Source organism: Cygnus atratus, chromosome 3 (genome assembly GCF_013377495.2).
Source record: "Cygnus atratus isolate AKBS03 ecotype Queensland, Australia chromosome 3, CAtr_DNAZoo_HiC_assembly, whole genome shotgun sequence".
In the NCBI taxonomy this organism is placed as follows: Eukaryota; Metazoa; Chordata; class Aves; order Anseriformes; family Anatidae; genus Cygnus; species Cygnus atratus.
In genome coordinates, this window is record NC_066364.1 from 58512341 (window position 1) to 58533409 (window position 21069).

Consider the following 21069-nt stretch of genomic DNA (forward strand, 5'->3'; position numbering starts at 1 on the left):
CACAAATAGCTCTTATATAACAAAGTGCAATGTGGCAGTAGGATATGGCAATTTTCTGCAATCTCAAACGTCATTTTGCATTCTTACTTGTACAGATGTTTCAGCTCTTACATGTAAACCTCTATCATTTTTCACTCTAATTGGAGGTGTATAACCTAAAGCAGAATGGGAACATTGCTTTAACAAACAAACAAAACAGTTTTATATCCAATTAGTGACAGCTATAAACAACAACTAACACCAAAGCATCAGGTACTGGATTTACCTCCATGGTTGATACTCAGCTCTCCAGAAAGGAAAAAAGTCTGGGGTCTGGCTACAGAACAAACCATCTGAGAAGAATTTAAATAGGATGAGATCACAGTGTCCTCTCCCTTTCTGGGTGGAGCCTTACTGGCAGCACAGGAGCTGAATGGCCCAGGACTCTGAAGATAAGCACTACCAATCTTACCTCTTTCTGCACTTTGATGTCATAAGGTTTCTTCTCAGCAGATGAAGATTTCCTCCCCTGTCCTCGCCTCTGGCCAAACTTGCATTTGTTCCTTAAAACTTCCTCATCATCTTCAATAGCTCTCCGCACATATTTGAAACGATCTTTAAGGGCCCGTTTCCATACCGACTGCATAATTAAAGAAATTAATAAAAATCTGTCATTCCCGGTATATTCCAAGAATTTGTCAATTCCTAAAGCAGGTTACTTTGTTTTATCTATCTTTATTTTGTATTAAAAAAAAAGTTTGTCACTAAATATAAATTTTAAGAAGCTCATACAGTAGCATCAGCATACTGGTGGCTTCAGGACTGAAGGAAACAAGCACCTGTGATTACATGCCTCCACAGCTACTAAACAGCGGGGCTACTGGCACCTGCGCAGTTCCTCAAGGACCACAGTAATTCAATGTAAGGGTTAGAGTTATCCAATATCACCAGGGGTGTCCGTAAAACCACAGTTCACTTTCCTTTTCCACCTCTTACTTTTGGATACTCGCTGCATGATATGAGGTCAAAAAAATTATGTGGTGAAATAGATTAGCCCACAGATGCCACAGAAAACTAATGTTTTTTGACTAGTTTATTTTCCCCTACCTCAGCACCTGGCTGGTTGTGCAGCTGTGTGATGATTATACCTAACACAAGGGTTAGGTATAGACACAGTCCATAGGGAAAGACACAGGACACAGTGAGAATCTTCCTTTTGAAGGGAGCCTGCAGTAACACTGGATCAAACATATTATTAAACTGAACTTGGAGCTGTTGAAGTAAGAGGGTCAGATAAGTAGGTCCTGGTGTCTGCGAGATGCCTCAAAGGGTGTAAATTCCAGCTTCAAGGCAGTTCTACAAGCTGATGCAGTCACTGCCTAATGGAACCACTCATCAGAACCAACAGCTGAAGATGGAGTTTATGTGCTCCCTGCTTATGTTGCACTTGTGTCTTTTTCACTTGGACACAGAAAAACGAGGCTGCTTGCTGCTTCTGAGAGCTGGATGGTTGGCAACTTCCATGACTTCCTTGTGGACAGACAGCTGCCCAGCTGCAGTCCCAGCTGGGTGTCCCACAGCAGGACACAGCAGCGCTAACTACTGACACGCAAGGACGAAGTTACAAAGCAAAGGCTGTTAGGCATTTCTGCAAGTAAAGCCTGCTACCATGAGTAATGAAAATGTTTCAAGGATCTGGCAAAACAACTGATTATTTTGGTTATTGAGTTTTTTTGTTTGTTTGTTTTCCTTTTCAAGACAGGGAACAAAACAACAACAACAAAAAAAAATGATAGGATGTGGCAAGAGAAATTCAGATAGTCATTTCATTCTCTGAAATTGACTGCAAGTTGAACCTATACTTACTGACACACTAAAACCAGAATAAATAAGTACTCCAAGCTCCTTACCAAAGAGGTGTTTTTTATTAAGCAATGGTAAGTCTACTTCTACTAAATTCTATTTTACACCAAGTACTATGGTATCTTTCTTTGCAGCAGGAGTCTGACATGCCAGTCTTTCTCCCCCATGGACTGGTGAAAAAAAATCACAGCAGCACATCCATGGGATCTGAGCCCTGTGGTTTTTACCTCAGCTTTTCATTGGCAGACCAAGGCAGAAGTGCCATTTCTGACAGGACACTTTCTGCCACCCACATATGGGCTTTCACAGAAAGTATCCTCTCACCATCAGCTACAATTAAACATCTGAGAACTGGAAAGCAAATAAACCCACCGGTATTTGTATTATAAAACTTCTGACTTCGGAATCTGGCAGAACAGAAGCCGTGTCCTCACCAACCTAAACTTAATGACTAGAAATGGAGCACAACAGCAGTCTTCTCACCACATGTATTTACAGCTTCAAGTTGAGTATTATGACCCAGCAATATTCTCAAAACCAGTAAGGTGTCTACATGCCTTGGAAACCCCACTTGGTGTGGGCCTGAACCATTCATTAAGGCTCTTGAATGCTCTTCTAATTCTGACCCTATGCATTTACAATTTGATGCAAATACACCAAAAATCATATGCCTAGCTAAATTTATTTGGAACATATTTATTTTAAGGCTGATTAAAAGCAAACAAAAACTTAGTGTAATGCTTCTCTGAAGCATTCAACAGGATATTTTAAGATATTTTAAAACATGATTATCTCAGACGGTATTAAAAGCTGACAAATTAAATATTCTCTTATGTGATGATTGTGCTGTTTTGTCTTTTGAAAGCCTTTGTTAAGCTGGGAGATATTTTAGTTTGTTCTTCCATATAAGTGCTTTAAATATCTCACAAAGTTCAAAACATTCAGGTGTTTCAGCCTCCTGTCCTCAGATAAGTCAAGAGTTTTAACTAAATCTATTTCTGTAATAGAATTTTTATAAGGCCCTTCTCACATACCTATTTCATGAGCAGGACTGCTAAGACATATTTATGTGGTTTCCCTAACAGGTAACATTGTCTAAAAAGGATGTTTTTGTTGCATTTGTGAGCCAATAATTTTATTTTCTATGAATACCAGAGGGAAAAAAAAGAGTAACGGGAAGATTTACCATGCTTATAAGGGAGTACAAGGATTAGTTTGTGTGTATCTGACATGGGAGGGAATGGATTACACGCAGATTAAAAACAGTAATTTACTAGAGAATAATCATGTTGCATGCAGCAGTTGCATAATCGAGCATGTCAGCAATATGATCCTGGGTTTCACCAGGATCACAGCACTGCTGAACTCCAGGGAATGTCTTATACAGGAGCTAGGATTTACTAGCCCCCTTCTGCCTTCATAATAAAAACAGTTCTAGAAACTGTACAATTTCAACGTGAAATAAGGTCAGTGACTCCTTCCAAACTGTTGTTTGCAATCCTTGTAAAATGAATAACATAAATAAAATAATATCTTGCAGGAGGTCAAGAAAGTATCATACCAATTTTCTTCTGACTGCTGCAACTATGAACCTGGTTTTGTATATTAAAGCCTATTTTTCCTGTAACTACTTGAAAATATTGCTTTGGTTATATTATAGATCACAAATCCAGTAATCTAATCTCATGACTAAATAGAAACTATATTTAATTTTTAATTGTTAGTGTGTTACTTTAGGGTAACATTGTTCTTTGAGTAGAAGGAAACGTGGGAAAAATTCCTTCAGTAACCACTTTAAAGCACTTCTTTCCAAAAGCAAATCTTGGAAGGGGTAGAGAAATTAATTTCATTTCAAGTGCTTGATAGACCTCTTCAGTGTGTTTTGTCTGTTATTTATTTATTTGGTGCTGTGAAAGAATTATCAGGAATCCTAAATAATTCCTGCTTCTTAAGTGACGTAATAAATAGCCTTCTTTTTAAATTTATAGCACATAGGTAGCTTATTGTTAATCTTATTTTTAAGCTTACTCTTTTAGGATCATTATCTTCCAGACTATATTACATTTGATATCCTTTTCAAAAGGGCCAACAGCACAGAAGGATATTTTTCCCCTACTGCAAAGTTAAATGAGAAATCATAACCAAGAAAACAGAATTGTGGTTAACCTACTAATAAATCTTTAAACATTAAACCTTTAACTAAAACCTGTCTCACTGCAGCAGGATGAGATTTATAATATTAGACTCAGTTTCTGCATTATGGAGACTTTTTTTTTTTTGCATTACTTGCTTTAAATAATTTGGAGTTGCAAACAAAACATATCCAGTATTATGAAAAAATTGAATACTCAAGGAGTTTTGCAGATAAATTTGTTCCTGTCATGAAAATGCAGGTTTATTGGCACGAATTTAGGCTCTTCTATGTACATTGCTCTATGTTTTACAGCCAATCTTACCCCTTTCCAAATTCCTAATTTATTTCATTTCCATGAAAGTGTTGCAACAAAATTGCTGACATTTCCAATTTGAAGTTTTTCATTACATCAAGTTCTGTATCCTTGGATTTTATGTTTTTTGTCAGAAGAAAAAGCTAGTTTTAGAACATCAAGATATCTCAAGGGGAGAAGTTTCCATTTTCTCAGTCAAAACACAACTGCCTGCTGCTGCCCACCCATGACATGAAGATATGCACATAATTGCAAAGAAGAACCCAGAACACTTTCTACTGCAACATTCCAGCAACTGAGATGCATCCATTTCTGGTGAAGGGCTCCAAACTGTTCTGTTTAAGAGTTAAAAATAACAACCTGACCCGGCAAACTTTCTCAGTGTATGGCATTAAGAACTACCACAGCCTCTTGCACATCCCAGCAGATGCTGCAGCCACACTTACAGAGCCTGCTTTCCAGAAGTACTTCCTCCAGCCCAAAGGGTAAGCACTTTGGTTCCTCTTAAGCATGACTTTAGAGTTTAACTGAATCTATGAGCTGGGACATACCACAGCAATAAATAAAGGACAGTAAATTAATCTCATTAACAATACAGTGAGGGAACGCTAGAATGTAATTACTCCAGAGTATGTTCAGTTTCTTTAAAAAAAAAAAAAAAAAAAAAAGAAGTGCATGCAACTTCCCTCCCACCCCCCACCCCTGTAACTTTATCAAGAAATTAGAAGTCAGAATATTTGACAACGTGCTTGTCAGTATTCTGAATTAACTCAAAGAACTTTATTAATCTACTGGCCCTGGAAACAGGTATTCCCAGAGGCCTGCCTGGCTGAATTGCTATGGTTGGTGTCCCTTTATCCAGCCTTACAACACCCCAAAAGGTGGGGTTTGCCCTATCAAGCCCAGACATCAATGCACAGCTCCCTTTGTAGTCCTCAGAACAAGAACTTGCACAGTGTGATTCCTCTCTTCCTAATGTAGGAACTTAAAACATTACATAAGTTGCATCTCCTGAGGTTTAATACTATAGCTAACATATACATAACTAGGTTTCTAGCCTAGAATTCTATTCTCATTTTAGTTTTCTTTTTCTACTTCTAGCTATCAGTCCTCAAATAACGTTTTATGCTTCACCCCTGAATTATTTTATTGATGGTTTTCTCATATACTTTCAGTGTACTGTTCAAAAAATTGTAATAACAGCTAAGGATATTATGAGTTAAATGTGTTCAAAATGCTCAAAAAGTAACATTTTACGTGCCTAACAAGACCTGTGATTCATTACTGTTATCAGAAACAACAATTCTATTCCTATATTAGCCTGAGGCAACTTTAAGTGAAGTACCTACAGACACTTCACTTTTTTGAGCTGCTGAAGACAGCTCTTCTGAGACGAAAGTGGTGGTTAGCTAGTGGATTTTCATTGTTCATTTGTTTCTTTAAAAGTGTTATGAATCCAGGATTGCCAATTCAGTTTTCTTGCAAGTCTCACGTTAAGTAGTTATGCATATGATGATAAGGTTTGTCTTAAGCCCTTGCTGCTATAACACACAACTATTTCCAATAAATAAAAAAGTATTTATTGTCTCCATGACTGCAGAGGTGGAAAAAAAAAGTGTCTAACAGTATGTCGGGAAAAAAAAAAAGTAATTTGTCTTCCCCTCTCCTCCAAACTTAGCTATACAGACCTTTAATGTATGTTTTCCCTACCTCAAGCAAGGCAATGGAGAGAGGCTTGCCCAGAAGCATTAGGCTAGCGATACTGAGAACAATTCCAGCTGCCTGGCTTACCAATGGTTGTGTCTTCCAGGTTCACTTACTAGAAAGTGTGAAAGAAATATCGAAAGACACTGAACAACTATTCTGAAATCTCTGCCACACTGCACAGGTAATTTCTGCCAGCATCACTTTGGGGATAGATAACTGGAAAGCAATGAGCTATTTTCTGAAGTATGGGTTTATAGGTGGCTTCAGTAAGCCTATGCTTTTGCTGCAGTGAAAGCCCTTTGAAAGCCCAGCTTAAGAACCTCTGTTTAAAAACAGTTTTTAAAAAGCTAAAGGCTGTAAAAAGGGCTTTGGAAACACCCAGAAGCGCGTTCCAGCCAGCCTTCACAAAGGATGCCAAATGAAGCCATAACATTGCCCAAGACCCAGGCAGGGGACTCCCACTGGGGCATTCAGAGAGGTCTTCTGAATGAAGTTAGGGTGGGCTGCGGCTCTTGTTCCTCCACTCCCCCTCTCCTTTTGGAGAAGTGTTTGTTTTCTTTACTCCCTTCCCTCTTACAATGCCTGACCTCAGAGTCTCATCTGAATAACCTCCACTCAATCCTCACACTTTTTAATTCTCAAAATTGTTTTGCTTTCTGCAGTAACTGCACAGATATGTATTTATGTACGTTTAAAGCTAACAATCCCCTCTGAGTCTCACAATCTTTGCCATGTGATACTTTTATAGCTTTTTGTAAAAGCAATGATGTGAAGTCAGAAGATGAATGTTGTCCTTTGAGACCAAGATATGTATTCTAAGTCACAGGAGTAGGGGGAAAAGATGTGGTTCAATTTTACTAGTCATCTCCTTCCACTGCTTTCACATATGTCCCTGCCGAGATCCCAATCAATGGTTTTTAAAGTTTCAATAATAATAATAATTTATAAACAATGACTAGATTGCTGACATACCTAGAATGGTAGAAACACTTTATGATTTAGTTGCATATCTAATGCACAAATGATTATAAAGCATTGCAAGAAGATAAGTCTTAAGTTAGTCCACATAGAACAGGGGTTTCTGATTGTTTATTTTTAAGAGGTTTGGCTTCTCTTTGCTTTTAGAAAGAGAAACAAAATCACATTTACTCTAATTTATCCTTTGGGCAAAATTAAGCCAGAAAGAAGCTGTACCCAGTGAGCAACCAGGGACTTGAAGTATGGTCCTCAATAATCTCAGTGTGGCTTTGAGGAGTGGGATACAGATGAATGAACCTTTAATTAATACCATGAAATAAGAATGTGATTTGACAGGCACGTCAAAGTGAAGCTTACAGCTCTGAATGAAAACAGCATACAAGAAATTGATTTGCTCTGAACTGTTATTTTCTTTTAATTGACCATGTGTTGGGGGGGGGGGGGGGGGGGGGGCAGTTATTTAATTATTTTTCAAGATGGAGTACTATTTACAGTACTTACAAAGCCATTCCCATCATCATCCAGAAACGGGTATGCCTGCAGCAAAGCACTGACAACAAAGTTGTATTGCTGGCTGTTCGGATACCTGTGCAAACAAGATGGGGATGTAAAACAAATAGTTGGTGTTACTGATTGTGTTCAAGAGTGTATGGAGCCCATACTGATACACATTAAACTGACTGAATGTTCCCAAATTATTTTTAAGACTATCAATTCCCATCCAAACAAGAACTTCAAGATTTCATGCAAATCTTACTGTTGGCATCAACAGGTTTAAAGTCTTTAGCCTCCTCTACTTCAGTAAGCATATGAAGGAGAAAAGCTTTACATTCATTTGAAAATTTACTTCTGCAGCTAATTGGTAATGCCCCCAAATAAACCTAACAATATTTACTTACAGTGATCCTGCTAGGTATTTTGTCATGTCTGCTTGCAAACATTCAATCATCCTTATTCTCATACTGTGATCAGGGCATTTTTTTTCTGCTAATAAAATCTTGACATCATAAGGAAAAGCTGGCAACATATAAGAACTTGTCCAGTGCAACATCTTACATCCTGCAGAACATGATTTCAGATTTCTTCTGAAAAAGATTATATTATCGTGAAAACTTCCTCTATGGCAACGCAAACAAGAAGAAAAGACAAATACAAAGAAAAATTCAATACAAAGTGAAGTTATTGCTATACATATTCAAAGCTTGCTCTCTTGGTTTCTACATAAAAATTACTTACAAAATTACTTACAAAAGCTGCGATCATAATATATGGAATTAAAAACGGATGTCAAACACGAAATGTTATAGTCAGTAAACACTGCATGAAATGCTAGAAAATGGTCAATAACTGCGAGCAAAAGAAGTCACGAGGGACTTGCTACCATTGCAATATAAATGCATCTTCCTTTTGCAGCGTTTCCTGTGGTCCTGCTAATTTACTGGTGATAGTAAACCAAGAAGTTTAATAGAATAAATTATTATACAAGATATTAGCTAAAATTGCCCTCCCTAAGGGGAAAGCAGTGAATGGATGAGGACAGTTAATCAACTCAATGAGTGGAAACAAAGCACAAACAGCCTGTAAGTACCCACACCTACAGCCCCAGGTAGAGCCATCAGCAGTATTTACAAATGTCACACCCCAGGCGGTGTGAGGCTGAGACAGGAAATCAGCACTAGCTATCTGAAGTGATTCTCTCCTCCAAAGAACCTGTCAAACCCTAATGCTGGAGGAACACAAGGTAAAATAGAGGATAACAGAGCTGGAAGTCAATCAAGAGCCACCTAAAGGGTGGTAGTGGCATCCTCAGACAGCTTCCCGACTGTAGTAGCCTGGAACCTATTAGAAATTTCACATGGGAGGTACCAAAGAGAGCTTAAAAGTCCTGTTATGTGTATGATATCACTGCAATTCATGTTTGCTTGAATTTAAATTGCAGAGAATGATTTGAAGGCAACTAAGAGACTTATAGAAACATCAGACTTCTGGCACCTGGACACCACACTGTGTAACCTGTTCTAGGTGACCTTGCCTGAGCAGGAGTGTTGGACCAGATAACCTCCTGAGGTCCCTTCCAGCCTCAACCAGTCTGTGATTATAATAATAAAAATCTTTTAAAATGCTATCTACTAAGTGTAGATGCTTGCAAAGTACAAATATACAGATATCTATACCACCAGGACAGCGGGGCTTGTCATGTGTGACAGCATCTTGGGAAGACCAATGACATCCCCCCCTTTCTTCTCCTTTCTCCCGGCTGTTATTGCTAAGCATGGTGCCAAGTGATGCGGGACATCCCTTTGGGCAGCCTGGGCCAGCTGTCCTGGCTGTGTCCCCTCCCAGCTCCTGGGGCACCCCCAGCCTCTGAGGACACTGGCAGGGCAGCACCAGGAGCATGAAAGGCCTTGGCTCTGTGTGAGCACTGCTCTGCAATGACTAAAACAACAGTGTGTTATCACACAAATCATTGATAAAAACACTCCTTTCATCAAAAAGCCGAAACAGCATCACATGAGCCTCTACAAAGAAAATTAACTCAAAACCAGACACAACTATGATGTGGAAGAAAATACTGCTGGACTACAGTCAACATACGTAAGCTTTCACTGTAAAAGCTCTCTTCAGCAGCCTATAGACAAAGCCTACAGCCTTTATTGGGAGATTTTGTTACCTAGCCTCTCTGTAAAGAAAAACCTATGGCTGCCATGTCATAAAGGTGGCAAAATTGACTACAACTCTAATGGATAGGCATTTGTAATAGTTTATGGCACTTTGAAATACTGCTTTTGATCTGGGAACAGCTCATTTTGGGCCTATATAGCCACAGTTATGGCCTCAATACTTTCTTGAGTAGATTAGCCTATAACTCCTAACCTTGTTGACCTCATTATGCACCACAGCATCTTGGTGTCTTAATACAGGTTGGTAAAACTTGCAGGCTACTAATAGTTTTTATCATGCATGTAGAACTTTTACTACTTTACAGTCTAAAAATAAATAAAAACTCAACCATATGAGAAATTTTATAACCACAGACACATCCTACTATCCTTTTTGGTGACAAATCATTACAGAAATAGTAATAAAAAAACAGATTCTGAAATCGCTTGGAAATCACTACTATGCAAATGAAGTGCAGATGTTCAATGTAGCATCAACAAGGAACTTTAGAGGATTCACACTTGAATCTTCTACTTTCATCAACTTTACTGATGAAGCCAATATAGCAGACAGGCCACTCCCAGTCACCACATACTATTTTCAACAAGCTGTCATTTAAACTAGCACAAAGAAGTATAGTAATTTAAGATGTATGGTAATTTGTAGCTGAGCGTCACTAATTCCTATTGTTCTTAATAACAGTGACTGAATTACCATTTTGAAAAATGAAAAAGTTGAGCCGATTTTCAGGCAAACCTTAGACTACAAGGGCTCTCCACGGTTTCCCTCTGCCACCTCAGCTACAAGTTAGTTTTCCAAATAAGTGTAGTCATTTACTTCAAGAAAATAATTTTTTGTTGGGTTGGGATGGCTGATAGTCATGGTTACATGGTAATTCTCCCCTCTACCAGGCCCTCTGCATTTGTCAGTAGGAGGAAAAAAATAAAAAGACTCCAAGTTTTATTTCATGCTCCGAGTTTCTCTTTAGCCTTACCCAATCCAGAGTATGTCCAAACAAGAACTGAAGATTCCTTTAATCTTCATAGTGCAAGACATTTAATATTTTATTAGCTTTTGCTGAAATCATTCTTGTTAGGCTGTCACATTAAATATGTGCTGTAATATTTTTAAATGAAATAAAAGTTTGTTTGAAAAGACAACTCCATTCTAAACATTATTGCCAGAAATGATCACTTGCAAACTTGTTCAACTAAAAGAACAGCTCAGTTAAACTATACATGCACTATGATTTATTCAAATAGTCAAGACCTTCCTTGGTTTTGAATAACAGCATTACAGTTAGATTTAGGTACAAAAATATGTAGCCTGCTTCCGACCATACCTCTCCAGTCTTCTAGATTACTTGAGGCACAAAGAGAGAATTAAGATCCCAAAAGGCAAATTACTACACTTTTTCTCCTGGTTTGTGAGACGTTTGGTGTTGAAGCTCAAATAACCCAATGACTGTTGCAGTCCCACTCTCCCCTTGCTGTCACAGGTCTCTACTTTTTCCTTACTGGTACTGGGAATCTTCTAACATTGATTCAAGTTATTTCAAGCAACTACAGTGATGACGTTATTCATTTTTCCCTCTAGGTTTAATTTTCTCAATGTTTAGGTTACTTAACTGGTAAGGTGAGGAAAATTCCCGCACAGAGGAAGCGAGACAGACTCTTTATAGTTAGCTACAGTATGGAGATGCATCGAAAGAAGCACCTTCTCAGTAAGGACACAACTAGTTAACGAGCTTTTGATCGTTCAGATTTTGTAGATGACCACTTTCCTTCCTGCACTAAGTGACAACACAGTTTCACACAGTTATACCTTTCTCTGGCTCCATTACAGGCTTACACAGCTCGTGCAAGGATGTTTACTGAGACATGAAAGTTAATAACACAATTACTCCTGTGATCTAGCTGAAGAGCGATCGTTACATCTACTAGAAATTATTCTGATGACCTCAACAATAAGGCTTCTGCACTGAAGCAAAGAAACTCTTAAGGAACATAAAAGGGGCACAATTCAGCAGATTTTCTTTAAAGACAATTGCTGTATATGTGTATGTTTAAAACACATGAAATACAGACCAACAATATTGTTGCATGGGTAATGGGGAAGCATTCTGCTTGCCCGCAGTCCCTGCCAGCATGGCATGATGAGGATGAGTTCAAACACTGCACTGATACATGCTGATAGTCACCCAACCTGGAGAGGGTTTGCAGCAAGTTCCACCAAGCAAGTGAACAAATGGTGGCTTGCAACCTGGCAGGCCAGTGATGACAGTCATCTTGGAGATGGGAGCCAAACTTAATTAAAAATAAATATATAAAGAGCGACAAGATAGAATAAGCCCAAATTTATGTGGACACCAGCACCAATATAATGGGAACGGCCCTATTAGTATATTGACAACTTGCAGGCCCAGATTTAACTGAACGCCAAAAATATCTTCTAAACTTGCAGCAAATGAGAAGTGTAAGGCTGTCAAGGCTGGACAGAGTTATTCTGCTTGTGCACACAAACCTGCTCTAAACAAATGACTTGAAGTCTCAGACAGTAAGTCTGTTATACTACAGCTACAGAGCACAACTTTATAGGAAGAACAAATGTACAAATAAACATGTACCGGAGCATCACTCAAAGGCAAACATCTGTACTGTCCCACTGGAAAAAGGGAAAAAAAAAGGTGATACATTACGTTTGTGCTTTGATAAACAAGCACCTTGAGGAAAGGCAGAGAGGACAAAGCAACCAATAAAATGCTGGTTTTCACAGCAGTGTCAGGTATTTACAAGCAATGACAGCCTCTGTCTTAGCAACAAGACAAACATAGGGCTGCTAGGAGACTGCTAGCACTCCAATAGCAAAAAGCAGGTATTGAGGAAACACATTTGTTGAGTTGCCCTCTGTATGCTATATTGTTGTCTTCACAGAAATGCACTGCTTCAAGATTAATCTTCTTGGGGCTCAACAAAAAGACTGCCAGTTTCACTTCTATAGCTGTTAGCAAAAAGTTGTTCTGCAAGAAAAATAAAGTTATACGATAATTGCTGCAGTCAGTTACTCTTCATTTTTGCGTTTAAACAGTCTGCTCTGCTGTCTTTGTAATACTTAGTAATGCAGAAGAATATATAACAGTTTAACAACTGCCTACACAAGTAAAATACTGAGAAACTTTGAGCCAATTCATCAGCAGCAATAATTTGTAAAAGAACAAAGAACACATGATTTCATTTCAAGCGAAGCTACATGAGTTACTAAAGCTGTAGATGCATGGGAAAAAGAAAGAAAAAATTAAGTTTAAAAAAAAAAAAGGAAAGAAAGATTGGAGAAACTAAGAACCAGATGCTATAAATGTAACCTTGGTCAAAGGTCAGTCCCTTGAACTGAACATTTAAACCAAAGTCACTGAATTAAACTAACCCTTGCCAGAACTGGCTCAAAAAGTCCTTGTAGGAACTGTTTTGCCACTAAATAAATAAGTGAGGTGGGAATACCCACTAAAGAGCAGTGGAAGTTGTTCTTGCTCTTAGCTTCTCTTCCAAATCTAGCCTGGCTGTTGACAGAGGGTTATGTGCCCTCCTTCCCATTCTGAAGAAGACAATCCAGAGTATTTAATTTGTAGAGCCTCCCCCCTGTATTAGTATATCTTCCTTTTCCCCATTAATTAGGATTAGAGAAGAAAATAGAAGGCAAAAAAAAAAACAGAACTGCACAGACTTTAAACATTATAAATTTAAAACAATGAACAACAACAAAAAACTCCTCCGCAGCTGATAAAACAAATACCAGGTTAACATACCAAAACACACACAAAAAAAATTTAATGTATCCTTAGAATAAAACCAGAGTGTATGCAGTGGGGGGAAGGGAGAAACTGCGCAGAAAATCAGCTGAGTATGTATATTAGCAGAGTAGACCAGGGGTTACTTTCATACCCTAGGCTAAGAACATGTCCTTATAGTAAAAGCAATTTTCTGTTCCCATAATCATATTTTTAAATGAAATATCTTATTCAACTCTTCACAACCTGTTTATAGCCAGCATTAAAATTTCTATCAGTAGCTAAAAATGCAGTAAAGGAGTACTGGGCAGGTAGGGAGGGTTAACTCTATAATTCCACATTAATCAGTAGGTCAAGTCATAGACATATTTAAACAAGAGCATTCACCTCCAAAAATAGTATTAACTAGGGATAAACCTAGTGCAGTAGTTAATGGATGCCAGGGATGCTCAGTTCCATCTTCAGACTAAATCAGTTAGTTAAAAGAGCTATTTTGGAAAAAGACATTTGCCAGCTACTCATCTGACCTTTAAAGAGAAGCCCTCATAAAATTTGCTTGGGTCTTCAAGACTATAAATCATCACAGCTCCACTTATTTTCAGGGCACCTACTGCTTCACGGAGAAGGGACACTTCCATTTACAGCTGACTTTCTTTTCCTCCTCTTCTACTTCTTTGCCCCAAGGTGAGTTTGCATTGTTCTTTTGCAGTCCCTTCCCCTTAACAGGCCATTATGGACCTTTGAAAGCTTTGTACTGAGAACATTTCCTAAAGCCAGTCTATTCCGAGTTAGGCTGATTCACACATTTAAAACTCTGAATGCAGCACAAGGCAAATTACTCACCATTAATTAAAAATAAGTATCCTATAGAAGTAAGGGCTAAAAACCATTATCGCAAAAATATTTAATGGCTTATTCCAAGGGGTTGTTTCACTGGTAACAATGGTGTCAGGATTGTTGTGTTTTGTTGTAGTTTGTTGTTTTGTCCTTCCCAATGTCATAGTTCAAACTTTTGAAATAAAGTCCCACGTGGTTCACTATGCCACCTTCTCTGTTCCCAGAAGTCTCATCATTAACTTTTTTTTAAGTGACAAAATAGACAATTCTACAGGAAGATCTCCACTTATCGCAGAACAGTGAGGCCATCAGTCACATGTATGGGGGAGAAATGATAGCAAGGTGGGGAATAATAGGGGGAGTAATAAAGATAAGAGAACGATTATCTTGGAAGAGAAACAGGACTCTTCCAACACTAGCTGCCTAGCTCAGAGAGAAAAGCGACCCCTCATCTTGCCTCCAGATCTTAAGGAGGCTCATTTTGACACACAAGGAAAATATGCACACAAAGGGAATCAGCATGCCTACTTTCTTAAGCACTGTATTTAAGGTGCATCAAGCACATGATTTTGTACGTACCCATATTCCACTTAGTAATTAGTTTGCCAGAATGTTATTGAAAGATCTGTGAAAAAGAATTTTTAAGAACTAAAGCAATTTGTATTGTGCTGTCATACAGAGAACAACAACAACAAAAAATAACCTCTCATCTGACCATTTCATTTAGTTGATTCGTAGTACACTTCAAATCCTGCTGTTTTCTAAATACACCTGATTAAACCCAAACCTGACTTCCAATACTTAGGACAAATACTATGTCATTTACAAAAGACAAGTAAAATTTAGAAAACGCATTATGAACTTACTTTTGCTTTAGCACTCTTTGATCAATTAGTCCTTCCTCATTTTCAGTTGAGGACAAATACAGTTTCCGCTCCACAGGACTAAAAGTACTTAATATCTGCCTTTCAGTGTCCCTGAAATAAAAAGTAAATAAGTAAAAATAATAAGTCAGTCGAGATTTGTGCAGCTTATGGAAAAAACTGATATTTCAGGGTTCTAAAATACCAGTGGCAGAAATAGAAAAGGAAAAAATAACACTGAAAAAGCGGGAGTTTACATGGTGCTGATATTGTCTCTTAATCAAACTCAGTTCAATTACCCAACAACTCTTACAAGGAAAACTATAAAAAATATTGTCCAGCAGTATTCCAATTCCTACACGATAAGAAAACTGGGAATAACTAACCACTACAACATGCTGGTGTGCATGGAGCGTGAATATTGCACAGCAGTTTCTATGCAGCTAGAACTTTGAACATCCCCCACTCCCTTCTCCCTTCCCCTGGGGCTAAACCCATCTATAACCTTTGAGTCAGTTTTACATTACTCTGACCATTCTACCGGATCCCTGAACACTACCTGGTCTCCTGATTATTTGCTCGAACTCCAGTCAGTCACTTCCACCAAAAACTACATATATCCACTTTGCTACATGCCAGAAATCCCTACACAAAACCACTGCTCTCTAATTTCACCTTTGCATCCATCTCCCTCCCTCGTCCCCTTCCTGTTCTTTCTTCTCCTTTTGCTTTCAGAAGTCAACATCAGCAGTTTTACCCTGTAGGACAGGCGCTACTATTATGCTGTCAAGAATGCATAGCAATCATCAACTGTTTTTTGACTTACAGATGAGAGACGTAGATGAACTTGGTGACTTTGCTAGCCAGATGCTAGAGGCTCCATACTTCCCTGGACTTTTATTTATTTATCCACTATAACCAATTAGGCTTTGCTCAATCATAGCTAAAGCTACAGGGGACCAGGGAACATGATTACAAGCATTCGTTAACATCGGCACATACTGTACAACAATATGTCAATCAACATCACAGATTCAATCCACTCTACCAAGAGACTCACAGGCTATTCTCCAGCCACTAACTGAACCACTTCTCAGAAAGCAGCATAAAAATTTTCTTAGCAAAGCCACCAAGGTGATATCACCACAAGTTTCACTACTTCAAGCACTACCGCTGGAGCCTTTCTGAAACTTGCTAGAACCTGGCTTAGGGAAAAAGTAAACATGTATTAAAGAACTACATCTTCCACAAGTTATGACACCTGGAACTCTTTGAGGATGACGCAGGTTCTTTCTGTACCTTATCTCTTCATAAGCTCTGAACTCCAAAGATGCCCTATAAACTGTTCCAGCCTCAGCTACACTCACTCATGAAATGCTATTACTGCAAGGGGCATTACTGTTTGGTAGGTTTATATGGGGAGTTTTCCCTTTTCATGAATCAATACAGCTCTACCGTACATGTTTTTTCATCTATCTAGTTAAAACCAGAAAAATCCAGTACTTTCCACATGCGGCTCCTAGCTACAATCAAACTTGGAAGCGGAAAGCACCTTAACAATTACTTGGTAATGTCTATGCATGAGGTCCTCGTATGCACATAACAAGTGACAAACCAAAATGCTATTTCCATGTCCTAATCTAAACTGCTGGAGACACAAGTCATGCTCAGTGTTCCTTCAGAAGTCCATTACTTCTAAACAGAAAGTGTTGACCCATCATACTTGAAACTCTAAGTCCAGTCAATAAATAAGGGTTTTGTTCCTAGCAGAGAGAGGTGAGCTAAACTCATTGAGTTAGCTAAGCTGAGGACAACAGGAAGAAGTGGGCAGGCAGGAGTGTACCATCAAGCACTGGGGTAGCATTCACATGAGAAATGTGACAGGGAAATAAAGCTTACAGCTCTTGGAAGCTCCACAGCAGTTTTACTGACTCACAAGACAGCTATGGTGCTGCTCTCTCCCCTGCCCCTCGTGCTGAGTACTGCCTCCTCTGTCCTAGCACTCACAGGGGGAGTTAATTCTGGGAACTGGCTTGATTGAGAAACACCACTGCAGGACAGACAAGGTGATTTGTTTTCACCTGGACGCTGGCACCACAGGGGAAGGGTTAGGAACATGCAACTGTGAAATCTCAGGCTCAGTTTTTGCAGTTGTCCCCAGCACACTATTGTGTGTAATATATGCACACTATTCAAGTGATCAATCTCTGAATGAGGTCAAAAGAAGTTCTTACAGGACTTTGTTCAGACAGACATCTGTTCACCACAGAGCTACAACATTAAGATAAGCATTCCAGAGTTAGCAAATGACATTTATAGCTGCCTGTGTATTAAGACACAGTAATAAAAAACTAAAAGCTATTTTTACTGCAGGAGCATCACTCTACATACAAAACAGCTTTTAATTATCTTTAAAAAAAAATTAACTCATCCAAAAATATGTGAGTACAGGCACTTCCGAAACGTGCTTAGGAGTTGTATTATGTGATTCTTGGCTGTGACACAGGAAGTGTTTCAGAAGCAGTAGCTTATTTACCCAACTTCCCTGTAAATAGAAGAGTACCAGTGTCTTGTTTTTCAGACAATAAGACTAGGTAGGGAAAAATTTTGAAGTAAATTATATTCACTAACATTTGGAGTTTCTAGCTTTTTTTTTTTTTCTTTTCAAAGTCTGCAGAACCCCACAGAAAAGCTGTGCCCTCACAATATTGCAACAGAATGCTCTTTGTGAGACATCAAGACCTGATCTGTAGGACTTCAAGCACACAGGGAGCAATGACACCTGAGAAGCAGTCTAGCCAAACACCCCTGGTGTACTCAAGGATGAAATCTTAATATTCAAAACTGTTTTCAAACTACCTTAAGCATAAGAACATGTCTTCTGTAATCCCCTGCTGTAAAGCCTGAGTACCTCCTGTACTTCAGATGAGGTACAGGACCTACATGCAGTAGGTCTTCTTCACAGCAGATGTCTGCTCTACCTCCAGAGAAGGAGCTTCCTATGAATCAAGTGAAGCAGAAACATTGTGCAAAGAACCAAGCCTATGGTAAATCATATATTCGGAGACATCAGCTTCTTAGTTCTACTCCCTCCAAGAGTACAGGACCATTTAAACAGGAGGTTTCATAAACGCTTCCAGGAGGACAAAAGCATTTTTCTATATGAGCATTTTAGTTCTTCTCATGAATGCAGTTTGGTAGGAAGTAACCCAATCATCACCATTTACTACACTTTGCTTTGTACTGTGGAGTCTATGCAACCTGGGCTCCCTTTAAAAAAAGCAAATGCTGCAGAGAATGCTCTACTGCTACTGGGCTACTACTATGTGCCAGTGCAGACTTAGTGCTCAAGCCCTTTCCTTCAAAATATGGGAAGGGAATGTGCCCTCATAAGAAGAGCATTTTGTGCCATTGCAAATCTTTCTCTATTTTTAGGACTCTTGGGATTGGAAGAAATGACAGGACTCAGGATGTCCCTCCTCAGCCAAGACATGAAGAAGAAGAAAAAAAAAAAAAAAACACAGAGTAAACCCAACTCCTTCCTTCCTTCCCTCCCTGCCCTCCCCCTCCCCTTCCCCCTCACCAAAGGGGAACAAAACAAAACAAAAACAGCAAAACAAAACAAAAAAAGTTATTCAGCCAAGATCTGGAAAATACTCAGGGAAAATAGTCTCTGTGGAATTTATTTTCTAAAAATCTTTCTAGCTCTTTTTTGAGTAGCACACGCTGGTATTGTTAAATGCATACACCTGGATCAGATTCAGAGTTTCCTTTGAGAGCTCAGACTTAAATACATCTATGACACAAACATTATCTCTAGCTAAATTGTGTTTTTACTCTAAGACTTACAAACATTTAAAAGTAAAGGCCTCAGTAGCTTAATATTGTAAATACAGAAGATTTCTCCTAAAGTAATAGAAGTTTGATTATGCTTCATGCAAATTAAAACTTGGTCCTAGAACTAGAAGTGAAGGGCAGTTTAAAATAATGATGGTATTAGGAATCTTGATGTTCCCTTTAAAAACTCCAAGTTATAACCATATTTTACATTTAACATGTTGTTAGAGATCATTTGGAGTATAAGAAATAGGTGCAACTTATAGCTGTAAAGCTAGTAAATGTTAGTTTTAAAAGATTATGAGAAGAATACAGCTTTAGTCTGACATGTTTTATGTGATATTATGTACAGACTCACCCACTGATAGCTGGAAGCATTGGAGAAGCTGTTTCACAGTAATATGTAAGGGGTTCTGGCCCATTTTTTTGTTGCTGGTATTTATTAATCAGGTCCATTAGCACTGCCTGGTGTCCAATCTTCTTCACCAGCTGCTGCACCATGCGATCGTTAAGAGCCAGAAGAGCTGCTCCACTCACTTCTTCTTCTGCAGAGTGAAGGGGATAGGAGGATAGCAGTTATGGGGGGTACAATTTAGAGTTGCAGTAACATCATTTATGCCTAAAAACATGATGATGGAAGATAGGTCAAAGGCTTTCTGTTGCTCTTGTGTTTCTTCAACTGCTAAAAAGAAGTAAGTTTTAGCTACTGTGCTTTCCAGTGCCAGAAATTCTGGTCACTGGCCAGGCACTTTCAGTACAAAAATGCTACATCTGTATTACACAGAATTAGTGAACTATTTCAATGCATAAATCAGGCCTTGCTTTGACTACAGCACTTATTGTTAATTAAGGAAAGTAAGCTTTCTAAGGTACACAGCAAACAACATCTTCATATAACAATTCCTCATGCTCTCTTGCAGAGTGTTTATATACTCGGACATAACACATTTGGATGCTACAGATGCATTATTTCAGAAGATGTACACAGTATAAAATAGGCCCTGTTAAGCCTGTTACACCAGCAGATTTGCTTCTGGAAGGTGTACCTATTTATATACAGGCTTAATCTCACCCCCAGCATTCCTTGGAGACTTCATGAGAAACCTGCACACTTATTCTGATTTATCAGTTACATGTCAGTCCTCTCCCTAATAGATTCCTATTGAAGTCTTAAGTTAGCATAAACGTAGATAGATACATATACACATTCCCAAAATAAGGTAGGCAATACCAATTAAAAACATATAAAAGACAAACAAACAACAAGAATGCTTACCACGAAATTTAGGAACTAGTTCTCCTAAATTCCTCTGTCTGAGCCAGTTGCAGACTTGATCAACCGACCAACTTTCCATCTTCAGGTGTCACAGTGCTAAATTTCACTGTGAAGCAAAAAGAGAGGTTTATTTTTATGCTGAACTCTGAGCTAAACTCCAACTGTAAGTAGAAAAAAAAAATCCGCACTCCGCAAATACTGTTATATTTACATGTTCTTAATAAAGTGTGAGAATAATCCAACTAATGCCTGTTGCAAGTGGCAGCTTCCTTGGATCCCTCTTTCTTCACCTCCTCTCCTCTTCCTGCCTTCCCTCTGCTCTCAGAGGCAGCCTCATCCCTTATAAAACACGACCTGCTCCAGCACCATTAACACCCAGCTTTCCACACAGAGAGGAAAAACGGTGTGAAATTCACCACCACCACCACCCTCATCGGGAAATGGTTGACATTTTACAGAGAGAAAAAAATAAATACATCGGGTAAGAGTCTGTCACATATATGTTGGTAGCACACCAGGCACGTTAACCCCCTCTGCACCACCGATAGGTAGCGAAGCGAATACTTAACACAGTTACCGGCAATTAGGGGCAACACTGCTGGGAAGCTGGGAACACAGGGAAAGGGAGGGAAAGGGAGGCAAAGGGAGGAGGCTACTCCCCTGGCATTTGCTGGTGGCAACCCTCAGGCCCCAGCCCCCCTGGGACACCACGGGGCGGCACGGGAGGAGGGGGGCACTGTCCTCGTCGGGCTGGGGGTGCTGCTCAGTGTGCACCCACCACCTACCCGTGCTCCTTCCCGAGGGAATTGCTGGGGACAATGTTCATCCTACTCTACC

At 39.0% G+C, this 21069-nt stretch overlaps 1 protein-coding gene across 1 annotated transcript in view; it reads right to left on the minus strand.

Annotated features, from left to right (window-relative positions):
• Window positions 1-20311, minus strand: part of SAMD3 (sterile alpha motif domain containing 3) — a 34399-nt gene extending 14088 nt beyond the window's left edge. Inside the window, exons 1-5 of the mRNA XM_050709924.1 lie at window positions 20233-20311; window positions 19315-19501; window positions 7874-8059; window positions 7476-7560; window positions 452-619 (exon numbers count right to left, since the gene is read on the minus strand). Coding sequence (XP_050565881.1) covers window positions 452-619; window positions 7476-7560; window positions 7874-8059; window positions 19315-19501; window positions 20233-20311 — 705 coding nt within the window. The remainder of the gene's footprint in view (window positions 1-451; window positions 620-7475; window positions 7561-7873; window positions 8060-19314; window positions 19502-20232) is intronic.
• Between the last annotated feature and the right edge of the window lie 758 nt (window positions 20312-21069).